The sequence below is a fragment of the Ceraceosorus guamensis genome (genome assembly GCF_003144195.1).
Source record: "Ceraceosorus guamensis strain MCA 4658 unplaced genomic scaffold IE81scaffold_71, whole genome shotgun sequence".
Taxonomy (NCBI): domain Eukaryota; kingdom Fungi; phylum Basidiomycota; class Exobasidiomycetes; order Ceraceosorales; family Ceraceosoraceae; genus Ceraceosorus; species Ceraceosorus guamensis.
Genome location: NW_020290066.1, coordinates 48,845 through 68,771, shown reverse-complemented (window position 1 = coordinate 68,771; position 19,927 = coordinate 48,845). Strand labels below are relative to the sequence as shown.

Here is a 19,927-nt window from a genome sequence, read left to right as displayed (position 1 = left end):
CAGCCATATCTGTTATGCAGCGCCGTCGTAGCAGCTATAGCGTGCAGCAGTCAGCAGAAGTCACGAGTCACGAGTTGTCCGCGCTAAATCTTGAATAGCATGCATCATGCACGAGCCACTTGAATCTCCACTCTCACGTGATGGCAGGATGCCGTCCATGCGTCTACATATTCAAGAATCACCAATCACGAATCGGGAATTCAAGATGTTCCTGATCACATACACGCCGCCGCCCCGATTCATCCGAACTTCGCAATCTGGATTCACATTTACGAGGGCCCATCCTCGGCACAGAAGAAGAGGTGCTGAATTCTCCAGGAAAGGCGGAAGCTCGACGCTCGACGCATTGGCGCTCGACGCTCGACGCATTGGCGCTCGACACTTGGCACAGCACCAGACGGCGGGCGCAGGGACACACATAGAGCGGTGCTTAATTTCCAATCGTGAATTCCACTGCACTCGCGACTCAGCTGCAAGGCTTGGCTACGAGCCATTGATTGCGCGACTCGATCAAGTGCACGCACCCGCCGCACATCGCACGCACCTCCCCTCCCTCCAATCATTTCAGGTCAGCATGTCATCCCCATCCTTACTGCCTCTTCTCTCCTCTTTCCTAGGTTGGTCCTACTTTCTTCTTTGGTCCGCCTCTTTCTGGCCCCAAACATTGCTCCTGCTCAAGCGACGTACCTCTGCCGGTCTATCCTCCGACTTTGTCCTGCTCAACACGCTCGGATTCTTTTGCTACACGCTGACCACTCTGGCTCTATTCGGCAATGCTCGAGTTCGAGAAGAGTATGCATTGCGACATGGGGGACAATACCCGGAGCAGCACACCAACGATGTGGCTTTCGCCGTGCACGGTCTGGTACTGTGCGTAGCTCAGGCCATCATGGCTGCCATCTTTCCCAAGGCACCCGGCCAAAACGTTGCTCGATGGGCCTGGTCCGTATTCGGCCTTCTATCCACCGCTCTCATTCTCGCCGGCATCGTGGCCACAGCGAGCGACCAGGGAGACTTGCCACCCGGAGATATCGGCGATGGAAATCCAGACGAGGCCAATCTGGCTGGGTGGAGGTGGATCGACTTTATCTGGGTCTGCAGCTCCATCAAGCTCATCATCACCATTCTCAAATGGCTCGTGAGTGTGTCGCGACCGCATGTATGCGTCTGCTTGCTTTGAACCCCTACACGTCGTTGGCATGGATGCTGAATTCATCCCTGATACTGGCACTCCCACAGCCTCAAATCGCGCTCAATTACAGACGCCGCTCAACTAGAGGCTTTGCTGTGACCAACGTCATTCTGGATCTGGGAGGCGGTATCCTGAGCCTGGCACAAATAGCTGTAGACGCCAGGATCCTGGGCAGCTGGAGGGCCGTAACCGGCGATCCAGGAAAGATGTGAGTGAGGGACAGCGAGAACCGTTGCGTGCGCACCGTCTCTCGAAGGCGTGCGATGATCTCTTGTAGAAGCTGACAGAGCGCACACCTCCTTTTGATCATTCCACCTCCTGCAATGCAGCGGCCTGTCCCTTTTGACACTCATCTTTGACGTCATTATCATCTGGCAGCACTACGTGCTGTACGGACCTGCAATCGTGCAGGACGAAGGAGCGCTAAATTACGATTGGAGCGATGAGAGGCGAAGGGAAGAGCAAGAGCGAGGGCTAAATGCGGAGGCCAGGCGTGAAGTCGACGTTGAGGACGAGCGAAGCGCTCTGCTTGGCAATTAAGCCCGAGATCGTACATCCTTGACTACTTCCCATGTAGATTCTTGCTCTGCATTTCCCCGTCAGCCGGATCAGCATGTCAGCCCACTTTTAGAATGCTAGCAGATGGAACACGATTCATGATCGCAAGCTTGCGTGGTGTGTTGAATGGTATACACCTTCGAGCGCCTCTACACGACAGCGTGAACGAGCGCAGGACTTTTCGATCACTGAACACTCGCGTTTGGAGGGGCTGCATTCGTGGTTGCACGAATAGCATCTATTGGCAAAGCTTTGCGAAGCACGACGCACCGCAACTGACATCAATGGTCCTCCTCCTCCTCCTCTTCTTATTCTTTATTCTTGGTCTCGTCTCTGGCTCTTCGGTTCAGCTGCATCCTCTTCCTCCTCGTCAGCCTGTTCATCATTCTCTACTTCTTCATCTTCATCTTCATCATCATCATCCTGCTCTTCGTTGTCATCGTTCTCCTCTTCTTCCTCCGATCCCTCTTCCGCCTCCTCTCCTTCCTCAGCCGCAGCCGCCTCTGCCTCATCGCCATCCACCTCCATCCTTGACCTCTCCTCTTCACCGGCTTGAACTACGTCTGACGAGCCCAATTTAGCTTCTTCCCCCGCCTTCGCCCTCTTCGCTTTAGCCTCTTCTCTAGCCTGTTTCGTCTTTCGGCTCGCAGCTTGTCCCAAGTCGAGAAGCGTGAGTGTGTCGATCGAGCAGCATCATCATGGCGTGTCAGCGCTTTCGAAGAGTGTGTAGTGGAGCAACACCACAAGTCCCAGACTCACCTTCGAAGTCCTTTCTCAGATCCGCGACGACTGTCCTGTTGTGGTGAAAGGTGGTCATCTCGGGCGAAGAGAGGACCCTTAAGATGTCCGAAGGATTGAAGTTCTTGCGTCCCTCCGCCTCTGCAACTTCCCTCGCTGCCGCGGCTGCTCAGATTCCAGACCAGATCGACAAAGAGCCAAAGTCATCAAAGTCGATTCTGGACGGAGCTTGACAAGCCTCGACTCACTCGTGTAGCTGATGAACACCGTCGATGCTTTCATGAGCGCCAAGAGCACTTCTTTGCGCAGCTGGACAGAAGCAGGAAGCTGCGATCAAGGTTGCAATGCGAGGCGGGAGAAGTGGGCTCTCGTCAGCGCGTCTGCAAAGGAGCAAGCAGCACGAGCATCGCTCCCCTCCACGCCATCGCACGACCAAGCATAGTCCATTTCAAAGCCAGCGCACACGACTTGCCAACTCACACCTCCCTTGGCAGCCTTCTGTACCTGAGACCTAGCCAGTTCGAACTGATCTATACCCTCTCCAGTGTTCATCTGCGCAGTGACACTCGTATCGAACACCGTGGTAGACTGGTCTCCCGCAGCAGCTCCCGATGCGCTGGCGATTGACACATCACCAGCTCCAGCTCCCGCTCCCGACTCTACCCTTTTCTTGGGAGCCATGACGAGCGTCAGTGCGAGTCAAACGGTGCGTCTGGAGTTGAAGACACTGAGGAGAAGGGAGAGCGCCTTCGAACCTTTTGGTGGCGGGGGGGAGGTGTAGGTTCCGGCGCGATTTCGAGAGGGTTGCGATACCTAGCGGAGACGCCTGTTGGGACTTGCTTCTTGGCCGCGTGATCGCTGAATATGAAAATTGTTTGTTATGAAGCCGGTGAGTGGAGGCAACAAGGGCCATACAGGACGAACGAGCAGACGAGATGGCAAGAGTCGAAGGCGAGATCAAGGAGTCGTCGATCTGGAACAAGATGGCGATTGAGTGGTCGAGTGCAAGTGGTCTGTCTATATGCATGGCATACAGCGCTTTGTATGTCGAAGAAGCATGTCTGTGTGATCCATGACTGTGTCGCAGCGGGAACGATGGTCCACAGCCATGCAGCTACACAGCTGTTGCTGGAGCCAATTTACACGATCGGCCCAAAGAGGACGGACGCGACGCGTGCTCTGTCGTGTTTTGCGCCGACGTCGCATCAGTGTGAGTGTAGTCGCGAGTCAAAGTCACGAGTGCAACACGGGCGCGCGCATGCGCAACCTCCTGCCCACAATTCTGCTGCTGTTCTCGACTCACCAACGTGCGCCGGGGATCACCGTGTCGTCTCTATGACATCCCCCCAAACACATGCAGGATGGACCGCCTCGGATCTTGAAAGGAATGGCCGAGATCACCAGGATCATCACATCGGGCAACAGCGGCTCAAACAGCCCATCGTTCTCTTCTCCTCATCTGTGTCACGTGTAGCGCAGGTGTGGATTGACCCGCGCAATCACGAATCAAGAGTCGGTGGCGCGCGCGCCTGCCAACTGCAAGGGGGTGCGCCGAGTCGCGCATATGGGCTGGACGACCATCAGCAGTCAAAGAGTAGTCATGAGTGAGTCGTCAGTCCGGTAGAGTCACGAGTAACGGCACATGGCTGGTCTGTCTACATTAGCTCTTCTTGTGTTCCATCCAGAGGCCCGTTCGTGGTTCACGCTTCGAACACCTGAGCACTCACGACTCACAACTCGCGGATCCGCACATTGCAAGTCGCTAACCTCAAGAACTCCGACAAGCCTCATCTCACCTAAGCTTTCCATCCCTGCGTCTGGTTCGATCGTAACGCGATCCGCGATCCGAGCGTCCGTGAGACAGTTTTGAGTCGCCTCACTGCAAATCGCATTGAGCGGTAAGGAGGCTGCTTGTCCTCATGATCATTGCACTCAAATTGCACCAACCTGCCGGCTGTGTCTGAAAGCTGCTCGAAGTGGCGTGCACGACAGTCAGCGCGAAACAAGGTGTGCTTCTGTGCTATATGCTCACATATTCGAATAAAGGCGACGCGATCCGATCGTAGCGGGCCAAGATGAAGTCGTCTAGGCTCTTAGCACAAATTGTGCTATGCTGCGCTGTAGAATGCTGAGAGAGGGGCTTGGCAAAGACGGCAAAGGCCAGATCTTAGGAAGTCTCGGTATGTGCATTGCACTAGATCCCAACTTCTGCAAGCCGTGCCTAGGCGGCGTTCGTGTTTGGCATGCGTGCCCACCCTATACCTCGGCGTCGACCCCAAAGGACTCGACTGTTTGTCTAGCTTTTGCTTTCTCCAGCTTGATGTGCACTTGTGCCCGTGTGCGCTCGACGCTGATGCGTCCTCAGTACTAAAGTACGACTTGGACGGAGGGTGGCCTCCTTCGCCACCTTCGCCATCCATCCCTCCCTCTCCCTCTCCACACCCTATCCTTCAATCCCCGTTCCATCGCCGCACTCTCGACCAAGGTATACTCGGATCTTGTTACACGCTCACTTCTTTCACTTCATTCGCTGACCGCATACGCCAATCCGCTCCCCAAGCCGAGGACCTCTTCGCCTAACCCCCATCTCTACAGCAAACAGCGACTTTTCATCATGCAGATCTTTCGCTCCATAGCAACCCTTTCCGTACTGTCAGCCTTGACCGGCGCCGTCGTGTTGCCGTCCAGCTACCAGCGCCGCAGTACGATCACGGTGCGCGATCAACACAATGTCCAAACCGACGTGGATGGATTCATTCAAGAGCTCAAGTCTCACAACCTGAGCAAGCTGGCCGACACGCTGCAGAACAATCAGGACGTGGCGCGAACTATTTTGGAGTCTCCAGGTACAAAGACTTTTTTGGCACCCGACGATGACGCCATCACTGGTCTTCCACAATGGGTCACCTCGAACGAGAGACTGCTGCAGTCTACGCTCCTCATGCACGCCTTGAACGGCACCTATGATCTGAGCCTCATTCCTGCAAAGCCCTTGAACCTCGTTGGTCACTCTCTGCTCACCGACTCTCAATACGCAAATCTTCCTGGCGGCAATGGACAAGCTGTAGCACTGGCTTTCGACGGTGGCAACGCCGTCGTTCAGGAAGCTTCCAACACCAATTCTTTCGTGCCAAGTAACGATTTCCAATTCGGTGACGTCGCCGTTAGACCCTTGGCGCGCGCCATGACGGTCCCGGGCAATGCTACCGCCACGTTGGCCTATCTCTCCTCGCACTCCCAATTGCTCAACGCTCTGCAAGCTCAGAGCTTTGGTCAATCGCTAGATGACTTGCGCGGAGCTACGATCTTTGTGCCCACAGACGAGGCCTTGCAGCGATACGTTCAAAGCAAAGGCGTTCAGCAGGACCAGAGCAAATTGGAAATCCTAATCAAGCAGCACATTTTGGCCTACAGGACAGCGTATGGAGTCTTGTTGGGTCAACAAGGATCGATGATCAATGCAGCGGGTCAGAATGTGGTCTACGACCAAAAGGCCAACTCCATCACCGTCGGTCAGTCCACTGCCAAGATTGTGCAATACGACATCATGTTCCGAGGAGGAGTCATGCATCTTCTGGACAATGTGCTTGGGGAAGAGACGTACAACGAGGCGCGTGCGCAACAGGCTGCTCAGAGCGCTCAACGCAGCGCCAATAGCGCTGTAGCTGGACCTATCAGCTACCAGAATTCCGCTTCTTCTCAAGGTAACTCCGTTCCGGGACCTGATAGCAACAATTCCAACGATGGTTATCGCAACTCTACGATTACGACGCACGACGCTTCCAGCGGAGGCAACGGCACCAACGGGCAGGGAGCCAACGGCAGTGGCGGTGGCATCAACAATGGTTTGCTCGGAGGAAACATGAACGGGACAGGGGGACGCGGATCCGATGGCAGTGGCAATGGCAATGGATCGTCCAACGGCGCTGCTACTCTGGCTCTCACCAACGCTTGCGTCACCTTCTCCACATTGACGGGCATCATCATCGTCTCCCTCCTCACACTCTGATCTGGGAACGGCGTCCTTCCACTTACCCCTCGGCACATGAAATGCCGCGCGTCGTAAGATCCCTCATAAAAGTGCCCCCCATCGTCTCATCGTCCCTCCTCTCCTCAGTGTGTGCGATCTGCACGGGCCCACCACAACTGTATCTTATCCCTCGAGTCGCTTCTGTGCAATTCCGAATCTTTGACGCCGGTACTGTGAATCTCCATTGCGAAGCGCGTGCTTCGTGACCGTCATGATTTCACGTATGCCGATTCACATGTGCGATCGAAGCGCTCGGATCTGAACAAAAGTCCGATGGGCGTGAGAGATGGGCGTGATGAGAGATGGCGGTCGTGGGTCAAGAAGCGGGAGAACGTGCTATACTCGGGTCATCGGACTTGCCCCGCTTCCGCCGCTCAGTTGTTCGCAGTCGCGGTGGGGTGCAGCAAGAGCAAGCACGATTTGATTGTGAATGGTGAATTGGGCAAGGATTGCGCGCCGTTCGCTCTGCCGCGCAAACAACACACACAACACGAAAAAGACGCGCAGAAACAGCATCACGTGTTCGCACGCGCGCGCGACGCGCTTTGGCGCGCCGCGCCTCTCGCCTTCACCCTTCGCGAGGGGCTATAACATCAGCTATACATCAGCAGCAGCTATATAGGCATGTCTGGCTAAAATGGATATCTGCATTGGTGTCTCGCTCCATATCATGATCAAACACTGCTCCAGACAAGCCTTGATAGACCAGGCCGCTTACCGTGGCCCTCAGCACCACACAGCACAGCAGCGACCTCTCTGATTGCGCTGTCGCGCCTAGCTCTGGTCACCAAAGAGCCTGCGAATAAGGGTGCGCACACATCCTTGCGTCTCAAAGACGAGACTACAAAAGCTCTGACTCGAAGCCGACAGGACACGCACTTCACGCGACAGGGAATTACATCTGACACTCGTGACTGACACCGAAGTAGCTTACGTCATGGAGATGCTCTCGCACGAGGCTCGGCGGGCGACCTTTGACGACGAAGGCGCCTCCGCAAGGGCCGGTTCTCGAGCTGCTAGCGGTACGAGCAAGCGCAAAGGAGCGACGGGGAGCTCGGCAGCCTTGACGTGGCCTCACACCGGCAAGTCCAAATATCCAAGCCCTTCACAACTAGCAGCAGCCGGCTTCCACTTTTCCCCAACCCACTCCTCACCCGATCGTTGTTTGCACATCTTTTGCGACGCGGCGGTGGAGGATTGGAAGGAGGGAGAGGAGGCGTTGGACAGGTTGATGGAGATGATGGCGGACTGTCCTTTTGCGAAGATCGTCCTGAGCGCGCGAGAAGCTGACAAGGGCAACAAGCTGTGGAGGGAGAGCGAGGAGAATGTAGAGTTGCTGCCCAGCTCGAACGAGATGTACGAAGCGAGAAAGGCTACATTCGGAGATGCTTGGCCGCACGATGGCAAGAGGGGATGGAAACCGACCAGTGCGAAAGTGAGCAATGAGACAGGATCGGTAGCGTATCTGCCGCTTCGCACGCGTCGACTGACGCGCATGCGAATGTGATCACTGTCGCGCCTTCTCCTCACAGCTAGCGAAGGCGGGCTTTCACTTTACACCGGCTCCTGATGAGGAAGATGAAGCAGATCGGGCGACCTGCATCTACTGTGACAGGGCGCTAGGAGGTTGGGAAAAGGCTGATGATCCAATGTGAGTCATGCTTTGCGGGCACTCCTATGACCCTTTCTGATTGATGTAAGCCGGCTCCGAACACGCCTATCCATTCACAGCGAAGAGCATCGGCGACGAGAACCAGAATGTCCTTACTTTACTGCGACCCTGCTTCCTGTCGATACGTCAGAAGTCGATGTTGCCACAGAGAGCGCTTCCAGACGAAAGGTTGCAGCAAGCAAGAAGACGACGCGCTCCGATCAGGTTGAGGAGGACGTCATCGCGAATGTCGACACAGCCGAGTCTGCTGTGGATACAGATTCAGAGGTACCAAGGTAAGTCGAGCGATGAACAGATTCCGTTTGCGGATCTGACTCAACCTTTAACCTTCCATTGCGCACACAGGAGGCGCACGGGGCGCAAAAAGACCGTGGCTGAGGCGGCAGAAGCTCCTTCAGCTCCGTCAATTGCAAAGTCGAAAGTGGCGAGGTCTGTCAGCCGGAAAGGAACGCGGGCTGCGCGTGGTCATGGCGCCGCAGACGAGGAGGAGCAGGATGATGGCGAGGGCGTCGCAGTGAACGCGCAAGAGACCACAGAGCGCGAGCCTACACAGAAATACACCAAGGAAGCTCCCTCGCTCGCGCGTAGTGTGCGCGGACGGACAGAAGCAGCTAAGGTGGAGGCAGGTGAAGAGGCTCTCATGGATACCGACAAGCAGAGCAGCAAGCATGCATCTGCACACACAGGCAAGGCAGCACAATCTGGAGCAAATGCGAGCGTACCCAGCGCTCGAACACGAGGCAAAGCGCACGCCGGGACAGAAGAAGCTAGTGCCGACGAGGTCAAGAGCGGCTCGATGCCTAGCGATACGACTAGCAAGGCAATTGCGTTGAATGTGCCGTCAGACACACCGGCCCGGGTCACGCGTAGCGCGAGCGGCGTCACGAAGCCTTCGCGCAGAAGTCTGGAGAGTGCTGCTTCGCTGGCCGCTACCGAGGGCCCTGGCGCTGTTCCCCTTTCGCCAGACGCAATAGGGAGGAAGACCAAAGCTGCAAAGGACGAGCCGTGCCGTGAAAGGCATGATGACGATGAAGAGGCTGTGCCGCTTGAAAGCCTAACCGAAAAGGAGCTGGAGCTTGCTGCGCAGGCTGGCAAAAAGGCTGCCAAGCCTCAACGATCTGTCAGCTCCCTTAGATCCAAAGCGCAAGTTGATCAGGAAAACACACCACGAGCAATGAAGAGCTCTCAGCGGTCCGCTTCCAAGGCAGAGGCTGCGCGTTTGGAGACTGGCGAGCTGCAAGCATCGGATCGGAAATTCGCGTCAATACCGAGAAGATCACCTTTTGCCAGCTTGAGCAGGCAGAATGAACAGAGCAAGCAGATGAATTTGGACGTTGAGTCTGATACCTGGCGAACAGCGCTCAAGAAACTGGAACAATTGCCGACTTTGATGCCGGAGGATGAGAATCTGACGGTGGATGAGTGGCTCAATAGGCAGATGCAGGCGGCTATCGAGGAGCTGAAAGCAGAGGGTCAGATGAAGGTGGAGGCGCTGAAGAAGAGGATAGAGGAACAGAGAAGAATCACGGAGCTCATTCTTCGAGGTCAGGTGCCTGCTGCCGCCGGTTCTTGAAGTCGCTCATCCTGCCTCCGTCCATCCATCAACAACACCTCTGCGCTGAACGGGCGAGCAGCCACTCTTCCAGAGATCGTCATTCAGCAGTGTACGATGCATACTTTTCGCTTGCTTTCTTTCGCAGTCCTTGAATTGGCCTGACACTTGACCAGCACCATTTGAACTGCAATCACATCTTGTCCTGCTGCATTGTGCCTCGATCGAGCGAGCGAGCGGCTCTAAATGGACTTGAAGCGGGCTCGAGGACTAGTCGACGTGTCATTGCGAGGGCGCTGTTTCAAGCATGATGTACCGCCTCTGATGTCTCTGGGGAAGATTTCGAGCGAGACAAAGCTTTGAGAGCGCGTTGCTGAGGCCGCACCTGCCAAACAATGTTGGGCCTCGCTGCTCGACGCTCTTGTTGAGCCCAATTGAGCGCGTTGGGCTATGCGTTCTGACCGGACGGGGGGATGACTTCGGTAATGCGTACCGTGGGACAATGATGAGGACCTTGGCTGGGGGGCGCCACATTCTACTTTTACCCGCGTGCAAAAGGAAACAGTCGTGAACATTCGAGAGGGAGAGAGAGAGCAAGCCTTGCCATCGAGAATCACCTTTGTGCGATTTTCCTTCGGTACTCGTGACTCTACTGAAAGCTGACGCAAGCGTTCGACTGGAGCTTCAGCGCCGAGTCAAGCCGAGTCGAGCCGACGAAGCCTTCATCGTGATCTTGTTCGTTGTTGCTGAGCAATCCTGCTGAGATTCGAAGGATGAGAGCGTTCACGATCATGGATGGTATGCGCGAGCCATAAGTGTATCCTGAACGGCCCACCGGAGAAATCGTATTCAGAGTCAAGAGTTGCGTGAGAGGTAGCCATGCATCCATTCACGAGTCACGATCGAGTTTTGAGACGTGAGACGTGAGTCGTGAGTGACGAGTGAGTGCGAGTCCCACCGATCGATCGGAGTAATTCCCGATGCGTCACGGTGAGGTACCACATCGCCCACCAGCACCAGCACCAGCACCAGCACCAGCACCAGCACCAGCACCAGCACGCAGCAGACGGCTATGAACACGTCACCGAGGGCCGGAAATTTTCGTCCCACATTCACGAACTGATATGTGGACTCGGCAGCAGCAGGCCAGTCATGCATCAGGCGTCGGGGCCCTCCTCCACGAGGAGCGCTGCGCGTCGAGCGAAGCTCACATCTCGAAAGCCGGCGCCTGCCTGCCTGTTTGTCTGTCCCTCCCTCGTTGCTCTCACACTGCTGATCCGTAGACAGCGCATCTCCAATTCGTGATTTGCTGGGAGCGAAAATGAAAAGAGGCAGGGGCTGTGGCTTGCAATTTCCTAGCTGATGACAAGCAGAGATTGTCCATCGCGAAGGGAGTCAGAGTCTGCTGATGAGTTTGGATGTTGGCGGGACGCTATACCTACCTCGGCGTGTGTGCTCCGGATTGAGCGCTTCGGGCATGCACGCCAACGCATGAAAGCGATTGATCGAAGCGGCCGCCACGGACGGACGGCCATGGGGGCGGGTCGCGAGATTATACTGCTGCGAGCAAGGGTTCAGGTGCCCAATCATGAAATGAACATTTGTTTGTGATTTGACCGGTACATGGGTGGGTGGGGTGCATTGGCCATTATTCACGATTGTAGGGCGACGGTGGTGCCCGCATTCGTGATTCACGGTTCACGGTTCACGGTTCACGGTTCACGACGTACGACTCGCTATACTTAGCTGACATCGCATCGCAGCAGCAATCGGCGGCTCGGCGGCTCGCGTTTGCTCATTCTGCTCCACAGCGGGTGTGCTTCATATTTCTCGCTTCCACGAGGGCTTGGCAAGTCAAAAAGGCTGAGCAACACCGATTGGAATCAGTTGGCTTATAAGACAGCAACGGATCAGGTGGCTTATAAGTAAGACAGCAAGCAAGCAGACCCACCTACTCCCTTCACCAGCCTACCTTTCTCAGCCTACGTTCACATTGCTAACCCGCACATCCCTGCTCGCCAATCGCAACCTTGTCGAATTCGATCAGGCATCGAGCAGACATCGAGCAGCCTCTGCACAAGGAAGCCCGCGTGGTAGGCCAAATCCACGCAGCGTCACCTCAACAGGAGCATCATGAAGCTTGAAGATGCGTCGAGCGGGTCCCTCGGACCGGTGATCGAGGTGATCCAAAGCATCTTGAATCAGACTGGCTACATCTTGCCTGCATTGGTGCTCTTCATCATCGCGCTCGCCATCAAGTATCCCAATCGCCTGCCAGGTACCACGTAAGTGTTTGTCGATGGCAATGAGCAGCACATGCATTGAGGTTCCAGAGCTCAGACCATTCATTCCTCCCCACAGCGATCCGAAACATCGACCTGGAGTGTATTTCCCACCAGGCGCGGACCCTCTGATCGGGCACACTCGGATGATCGTAGGCTTCGGGAGCGAAGGACAATTTGAGAACTTCAAGGCGCTCAGCGATGCCACACCGGCCGGATCATGGAACGTGAGCTTCTTGGGAACGTCTTCGATGACCTTTGTCAACAGGCCCGAGTACCTCGAGTACATTCAAAAGACCAACTTTGACAATTTCCCAAAAGGCAGCCAATTTACTGGACGACTGGGAGATCTGCTCGGCGTAACGGGCATTTTTGTGGCGGATGGTCATCCTTGGAAGACGCAGCGCAAGCAAGCTAGGTGAGTTGCGTGACGGCTGCTTGGAACCTGACCCAAGCAGCATCGGACCTCGTGCTGACGGCTGGCGTCTCGTCTCCGTCCCGTAGCCACATGTTCTCCAACCGCGAGTTCAACACCTGGGTGCGAGCTGTCATTCACAATGAGCTGGACGACATCAGCGCTCTGCTTGACAATGTTACCGCCAAGAATGGACCAGGCAAATTGATCTTGCCCGAACTGATGTTCCGATACACGCTATCCAGTTTCGCCAAGATGGCCTTCGCAGCGAATCTCAATTGTTTGTCACCCGATCCCGACTCCCTCAAGCGCCCTGTGCCTTTCGCAGTGGCATTCGATCGAGCGCAGGCCATCATCAACGACCGCTTCATCACTCCCGGATGGTACATTTGGGAAAAATTCAACAAGACCGGTAGGGACATGCGTTCTTCCATCAAGACGATCAGAGAATTTGGTCTGGACATCATCCACAAGCGCTTGGCTGAGCGTCAAGACGAGAAGAAAGATCCACTGGCACCGGTCGAAGGCACCAAGAAGGAGCAGCTCAAAAAGGAGGGCAAAGACTTGCTGGACTTTTTCATGGATCTCACCACCGATCCCGAGGAGCTGCTCATCGTCGTGCTCAACTTCATCATCGCTGGACGCGACACCACTGCTCAAAGTCTCAGCTGGCTCTTCTACGAGCTGATGGCTCACCCCGAGCACGTGCCAAAGATTCGCAAGGAGATCGCGGAGAAGTTTGGCGAGCCAGAGGGAGGGGTGCGTCTGGATTACGAGAGCTTCAGAGAATTGCCATACACTGTTGCATGTCTTCACGAAGCTATCCGACTGCACCCAGCTGTGCCCAAGAATGGAAAGGCGGTGATGAAGGATGACGTCATTATTCCCCAGGGACCCAACCCGGACAATCTGCCGCCAGTACGAGTGTTTGCGGGCGAGCGCGTTGGCTGGTCAGACTGGGTCATGGCGCGCACGCCAGCCATTTGGGGTGCAGACTGCGAAGAGTACAACCCTTCTCGATTCCTCGAGACGGATGAAGCGGGCAAGTTGCACCTCAGGAATTTCGGTCAATGGAAGAGCCACTACTTTAATGCTGGACCTCGACTCTGCTTGGGCATGAATCTGGCTACTTACGAAGCTACCGCCTTCATCGCTGCCGTCTTGCCACGCTTCAACTTCGAATGGGCTACTGCTGCCCAGGGTCAGAAGAGCGCTTGGCCCCCTCAGTACGCTAACAGCGTCACTCATCCCATAAAGGATCCTTACCTCGTAAACGTTACGCGCGTCAAAGCTTAACCCTTCCCCCCCATGCTACAAGGATGCGCTTATTTTGTACATTTGCACCGCTCTTGCAATTTTTTATGAAGGAATCGCTTTCGCACAGAAGTGTGGCGCTGACTTGCAATCTCTTCTCCATCTGTTGAACATGAAACAAAAGAGAGCGAGTGAATGCGGTATGTGGAGAAGTAGGATACCGATTTGCACTGCCTTCGCCGTCATCTCGACGATGGTCCCAAACGATTCGGAACGAAAGAACATCGCATTTCGCTCAAGTGTGCGCTCCCGGAAAATTGGCGCTTTGATTCCGTCGAGTGTGAAAAGGGATCCGGGGAAATGGGAATGGGGGGGTGAGTGTATGGCGGTGGCTTTGAGGCCGCAGGGCCTCGAGTCGGGGCCTTGTATTGGGCCGCGAGCAGTGCGGAGGTGTCCCGGCATTACGTACCACTAAGCGCACCTTGCACCAAGGCACCTTTAAGCACCACTGTAAGGAACCTCTCATCGAGCTGCAGCAGCTCGACTTTGATACACGTACACATTGTGGGCACTTGCGAAGGGTCGCGTGGGCCGATTTGGAGGCGTGGGAGGCGGAAGCAGTTTCATTGTGGATTGCAAAGCAGGGAGGAGCAAGCTTTCGATGAAATGCAATCGCGAACGCGAACGATGAGCCCCACGAATTTGCGATGTTGTGCGAAGCGAGTCTACAAGGCAGCAGCAGATGGCGCCGAACAAACCCTCCCCCTCCCCCACCTCCCCCCGCTTCGAGAAGCCCCGCACGAACACGTAAAGGCGCAGTCGCGCGCCGACGTGCTCCCCGCCAAATCTCCATGCGGTGCCGTGCAGGCCTCAGCCCGGCACAAGCAAGGCTTGTCAAGGACCATCGGGGTCTCGTGGATTAATTGCTCTGCAATCAAAGCTCATCGCTTGAATTCCTCGGGCGTTATATTGCCACACCCTGACCCCACTAGCCTTCTGGTCGTCATGGCCAGCGAGCGTACACCACTTTCCCAGTCAGACCCCAAGACGAGACGGATGCTTCTGATCGACAATGAATGATGAGATTTGAATGAAAGGTGACTGTGAACACCAGGAATGTGTCGTACAGACTCTTGACTCTTTGACAAGCTAAGTCCTTCTTGTAGAGCATCCGTGCTCACGTGGTCATCTTCTGACACAATGCGACTGCTTGCTCCAAAAGACCAGGAACATTCGTGATTATTCAGAACGTGCTATTCGAAGGCGAAAGCACCGGAGAGGCTGTTCTCCGCAAGCGCACCAACCTAGAGCGATGGACGTGGCGGGTCACCACACAGCAGCAGCGCAGCGCAGGCAGAACAAACGTCGTGTTACGTGCGTGCTTGGTCCGTCATCAGCTGCGCTAGACTCGTCCCGAATCCCAGGAAAATCTGCAGTCTTAGCGCTATGCAGAGGCGAAGCTCGCTGCAGCTCGGTTAGACATTCAGAAATTGAGCTCATCAGTCGTTGTACCCTCACGCACGACTTCTGTACTCGTGATTGTACGCTGTGCCTAGCGACCTTCTGTGCGTCCCAATGTGTGAGCGAAGCAATGATGGTGCCGAGAGTCGCTACAGCCAAGTTTTTGAGTGGGCTGGCCAGACGACTGACTTTACCCGACCAAGATGGTCGTCTTGTACGCCTGACTCGGATGTTGGCGTCCGCAGCGCGGAAGTGTATGAATCTGCAATTCGAATTGCCTCCTTTGGACGGTGAACGACACGCAGGATACGTACATTATCTTTGCGCAACCTCGCCCGCCGTAAGCAAGTCTTGGCGATGCTCGCTCTAGGATTGCTTCTGCCGAAAAGCCGGCGGTGTATGTAGAGGGGCTCATGCAAAGAAGTGATCGACACGTTGCTCAACAAATCTGCAGCTCTGATCAAAGTCGACCGACCTCCATGCACAAGCCGCTCAAACTTCACAGTTGAGTGACGAGCGGGCGGGATGCAATACAGTAGCACAAAATGGTGAGACGCACAGGCTGCAGCCATCATGCCGTATCTAGCGCTGATTGATGAGCAAACATACAGTGCATCGTTCGTGATTTGAGACTTTGTGACGGCATACCGTCGCATTCGTGATTGCCGTCTCTAGCTAGCCTGCAGCAACTGTCGTGAATGGTCAACGAATCGAAACTCCAACACCAGCCGCAACCCTTTCACACCCCGATGGTGCAGCAGCTGCTGCAGGCGGTGCAGCTGAGCTTAGCGCGCAAGTCGGTGTTGGGTCACTCCATCGTTCGTGTGCATTTGCACGCATCCCTCTGCTTGGCTCTCTGCTGATAGATGCTCTGTACCATTACTCTCCACAACACCAGAGCAGGGTCCTCAGTCTGCACTTGTGCGCTAGCGTGCCGATACCAGGTCATTGGCACTTTGTTCTTCTTCGTCGAGAGCCAAGCATGAAGTCAAGAAGTCATGCGCCCGTCTGCTCGCCAATAATGTTGGACAGAATGCAAGCGAGCCACCGGCCGGCAAGGAAGGAACAGCTACTGCCCAGCTGACACGGTGCGTTTTCAGCTCGCATCAAACGTTTCAATGAAAGGTGTCCTGTCCTCGCATTGTCGCTCGGACGATTTTGGTGCGCGGCCGGGATGCACGACCACGGGGAAACAGTGACCACATGTGTGCACAGGCATACCGAACACCAGCTGGTCTGTGGACATTGGACACACACACAAACGAATACACACACACACACACACACACACACAAGCACGTCCGAATATCCGGAGTGGAGCACCTTCACTAATTCCCACATTCATGTTGACATTGCGATGAACACTGCGCATTGGCCTCCCGGATGAGCCCCCTGCCTCCTTTTCACCTGACTTGATGTCATGCCGCGCTTCCCATCACCAGTCCTTGTCTTCTGTCTGGCGCTCAAGCCTTTCTCGATTTCTCTTCCGTCTCCTTTCCAGCTCCGGCCTCGCCTCGAATCTCTACTGATTACCCACGGCTTTTGCCGTGCCCTCTGCAAGGTTGGTCTGACTCATAAATGAGCTTCGAGACAATTTCAAACGCCCCAAAGGAATCGCCCCTCTCGCGACCAAGGACATCAGTAGCTCCTAATCAGGCAGCTGATTCGAACGCCGGACGCTGCAGGATTCATCGGAAAATTACCCTACACGCTCCCTACCGAAAGGAGCTCGAGCCTGAGCTGACCAGACACGACGAAAGCGTCAAATAGCCGGGCCGCACTCACGGTCCACGTCGTCTTACTCGCTTTCATCCGTTTCAAAGACCTCTTCATACCCCCGGCGCTGCGTTGTCTTTCACCCATGCTCCCCCCAACATCAGCAACGCAGCAAGCTGTCGCTCCAATGCGTTGTGCGCACAGAGTCAGCTTTGGGCCTCGGCCGCGGCGCTATTCACCTGCAAGGCGTCACACCGTCTTTCATGTGGTCATTCTACTTCTCACAATCAGCATTGGATCCCTTTTGGCGTCCACACTTCCTTCCACAAGTCCCGGTAGGCACCGCGAGACTGGACAGCGACGCGTGCTTAGCGATGCATCCGTGACGCGAGATCGGCCTCGCATGCAAGCTGGACGACAAGATGGCCCGCTCGCAGGTGTCTCAGTGCAAGCGGATGTCAACTTGTCGACTCAGGTAGACGTGGGAAAAAATATTTCTGGTGTGGACGTCTCCATCACGGCCCAAATAGGGTCGAATAGCAACCTCGTCCTCAACACCACATCAGGACTCTTCAGCGGCGCGTACGACAAAGACCGCAAGCAGTACCGATGGCTCGCCATTCCGTATGCAGCTAGTACAGCGGGAGACAACAGGTGGAAACCTGCTCAACCTTTCGTCCCACCAAAAGATTTGCTGAAGACTCCAAGGCCAGCGACATCTTTTGGACAAAGCTGCCCACAATTCGTCACGCGCGCTGCACAGACCGGTCTGGCTTGGTCCGGCACCGTCACTCCCTCCAATCAGGGTGAGGATTGCTTGTCCATCTCCATCTTCACCAGCAGTGAGGTGCGTCGAAATGCCACCCGACCCGACTACGCTGGCAGTCCCATCTTTGTCTGGGTGAGTGGGGAGCTGGGAATTTGATTCTCGGTGCATTTCGACTGAGCGTGGCACTGCCTTTCGATCTAGCTATACGGAGGCTCGTTCTTGTTTGGCTCGCAGGAAAACAAGCTCATCGATCCTGCACCAATCCTTGCAAGACACCCCGACGTGGTATTCATCACCTTCAAGTGAGTTCGTCATTCCTTGCATTCATGGAGCACTTTCCGACGACTCACACGACCGCGTTTCCACCACTGCGCAGCTACCGCACAAATGCTTTTGGCTTTCCTCAAGCTCCTCAGCTCGAGGAGCAAAATTTGGGCCTGCACGACCGTGATTCTGCTCTCGATTGGATTCGGGCAAATGCGCGTTCGTTCGGAGGCAATCCGGATCGCATCACCCTGGCGGGTCAGTCAGCCGGTGCCGCAGCAGTCGACAGCTGGGCTTTCGCGCATAGCGGAGAGGATGGGTTGCCGTCGTACAAAGGGACAGGAGTGCAAAGCTTGATCATCCAATCCGGCGCGGTCTCGGGCCTGGGACAATACGTCGAGGCGCTTGGTGGCCGTGCAATGGCGAAAGTTCAGCCTCAGTGGAGCGCTCTGGTCGCTGCGGCTGGGTGCCAGAGCTTCCCAAACCTCGACGACGCGGAGATGGCTTGCATGAGAGGAAAGAGTTGGCAAGATATCATCGCCGCCCAACATACTCTGGGCGTCGCTTTCGGGCCTATCAACGACGGCAAGCGATGGTTCGCGGACTCTGCCGTGCGCTCGGCACAGGGCAAATTCGCAAAGGTGCCCATCCTGCTCGGTACCAATGATCAAGAGGGCACTATACTGTGCGCTTCGCAATCAGATCTAGCAAACAGTGAGTGCACTCTGGCATATAAAGCATTCCAACATTGTCTCAAATTTGGCCGAATCTTTCATGCAGGTCTCTACAACGATGTGGCCCTTCCATTCACTTTCGTGTGTCCCGCAACGACTGAAGCTTCGGATCGCATCAAGGCTGGCGTGCCAGCCTGGCAGTACAAGTACGGTGCCAATTGGGACGACATTAACTCTGGACGAAAGGCGCTTGGAGCCTATCATCAGGCTGAAATCCCGATCCTGTTTGGCAATTTTGGCACGACGCCGATCGCGGTCGCCACGGGTGCTAATGCGGGGCCGCGCCAAGTTTCGGTACCCCATGCCGAGAGGGAAGTCAGTCGCTTCATGATGGACGCGTGGATGTCCTTCGTTCGTGATCCTCAACGCGGACCGACCACACTAGGTGAGGCTTGGCTGCATTCAATGCGCCGCCAATCGCGGCGCTTCTTCACCACTGACACTTCTTATCCCCCCGCTCTGATGCGAATGGACCGCCCCAACCTCCAGGCTGGCCAGTCTTCGATCGTCGACAACCCACCGTGGCGCACATTGGTTTGCGCAACAGTGGCACCGTCTCCTACACTAGACCAATCGATTCAGAGCAAGCATGCCTCGCTGTCGGCGTGAGTAGTTCGGTGGACCTGTCGCAACGAAGTCCGAAGCCCGAGCTGAAATCTATCTGCCTACGACTTTTTGTTTTTTGGGGCCCTCTTTCGAAACAGGATGCTGAGCGAGCAATCTTGAGGTTCTTGAAGGCCACGGTTGGCGCCTTTGTCTAAGCTTTCCGCAGTCTTATACGTACAGCCGCGAAGTTGCTCTTGCTTTTCACCTGCCCCTGTCACCAAAGTCACATTCACGATTGTTGTACAAGATCTTCGAGCGCCATGAATATATCTTTAGTCTGTCAACGTCGGCTGACATTCAGCTTTGAGTATCGAACGAGACTTGGATACATTAGTGCTGGACCTCAGCCTGTGAGCTGGCAAAGGTTGCGCGCTGCCGGCGCCCATTAGGCTCGCCCAGACAGCGTCACTCTTCCATCCATTGCAACGTACATCCGACCGCTCACTGGCTTGCTGCGACCCACGACCGAATCCTTTGTGTTGTGACTTGTGTCTGGCCTGCATTCAAGGTTACACAAATAAACTCAAGGGCGCGCATACACCACTTTCGGATCACGCATCGCAAACGAGAGATGCAGAGTGGGACGGCATGACAAATGTGCCATTGAGCATCTCCATGCGTGAGAGGGTAACATCGTGACGAGGATTCTAAAACACACCGGGTGGGGGAAACAGGGACACGAGA

The 19,927-nt window shown here is 55.4% G+C and overlaps 7 protein-coding genes across 7 annotated transcripts; 5 read left to right on the top strand and 2 right to left on the bottom strand.

Annotated features, from left to right (window-relative positions):
• Positions 1–216: 216 nt before the first annotated feature.
• IE81DRAFT_342801 (hypothetical protein) lies at positions 217–1,856 on the top strand. The gene is made up of 3 exons (XM_025515715.1): positions 217–1,138; positions 1,240–1,400; positions 1,522–1,856. The coding sequence occupies exons 1-3, from the start codon at positions 575–577 to the stop codon at positions 1,730–1,732; spliced, it is 936 nt and encodes a 311-aa protein (XP_025367494.1). The 5' UTR covers positions 217–574; the 3' UTR covers positions 1,733–1,856.
• On the bottom strand, positions 1,694–3,607 carry IE81DRAFT_361753 (hypothetical protein). Its single transcript, XM_025516731.1, has 4 exons — positions 2,969–3,607; positions 2,737–2,815; positions 2,510–2,644; positions 1,694–2,400 (listed from the first exon to the last, which is right to left on the bottom strand). The coding sequence occupies exons 1-4, from the start codon at positions 3,167–3,169 to the stop codon at positions 2,066–2,068; spliced, it is 750 nt and encodes a 249-aa protein (XP_025367493.1). The 5' UTR covers positions 3,170–3,607; the 3' UTR covers positions 1,694–2,065.
• A 1,495-nt stretch (positions 3,608–5,102) lies between these two features.
• Positions 5,103–6,688, top strand: IE81DRAFT_338156 (FAS1 domain-containing protein; the record flags this gene model as incomplete). Its single annotated transcript, XM_025515532.1, has 2 exons — positions 5,103–6,333; positions 6,364–6,688. 2 exons carry the CDS (start codon positions 5,103–5,105, stop codon positions 6,495–6,497), a joined length of 1,365 nt encoding a protein of 454 aa, XP_025367492.1. The 3' UTR covers positions 6,498–6,688.
• Positions 6,689–7,131: 443 nt separating this feature from the next.
• Positions 7,132–9,951, top strand: IE81DRAFT_305318 (BIR-domain-containing protein). Its single transcript, XM_025512325.1, has 4 exons — positions 7,132–7,953; positions 8,051–8,169; positions 8,250–8,465; positions 8,536–9,951. The coding sequence occupies exons 1-4, from the start codon at positions 7,456–7,458 to the stop codon at positions 9,761–9,763; spliced, it is 2,061 nt and encodes a 686-aa protein (XP_025367491.1). The 5' UTR covers positions 7,132–7,455; the 3' UTR covers positions 9,764–9,951.
• A 1,924-nt stretch (positions 9,952–11,875) lies between these two features.
• On the top strand, positions 11,876–13,735 carry IE81DRAFT_293559 (cytochrome P450; the record flags this gene model as incomplete). The annotated part of the gene is made up of 3 exons (XM_025511999.1): positions 11,876–12,027; positions 12,104–12,442; positions 12,529–13,735. The coding sequence occupies 3 exons, from the start codon at positions 11,876–11,878 to the stop codon at positions 13,733–13,735; spliced, it is 1,698 nt and encodes a 565-aa protein (XP_025367490.1).
• Positions 13,736–16,084: 2,349 nt separating this feature from the next.
• IE81DRAFT_232590 (hypothetical protein) lies at positions 16,085–16,755 on the bottom strand. Its single transcript, XM_025511135.1, has one exon. The coding sequence runs from the start codon at positions 16,493–16,495 to the stop codon at positions 16,151–16,153; it is 345 nt and encodes a 114-aa protein (XP_025367489.1). The 5' UTR covers positions 16,496–16,755; the 3' UTR covers positions 16,085–16,150.
• IE81DRAFT_232701 (alpha/beta-hydrolase) lies at positions 16,756–19,644 on the top strand. The gene is made up of 6 exons (XM_025511137.1): positions 16,756–17,771; positions 17,841–17,941; positions 18,016–18,617; positions 18,684–19,022; positions 19,127–19,242; positions 19,342–19,644. The coding sequence occupies exons 1-6, from the start codon at positions 17,016–17,018 to the stop codon at positions 19,396–19,398; spliced, it is 1,971 nt and encodes a 656-aa protein (XP_025367488.1). The 5' UTR covers positions 16,756–17,015; the 3' UTR covers positions 19,399–19,644.
• Positions 19,645–19,927: the final 283 nt, after the last annotated feature.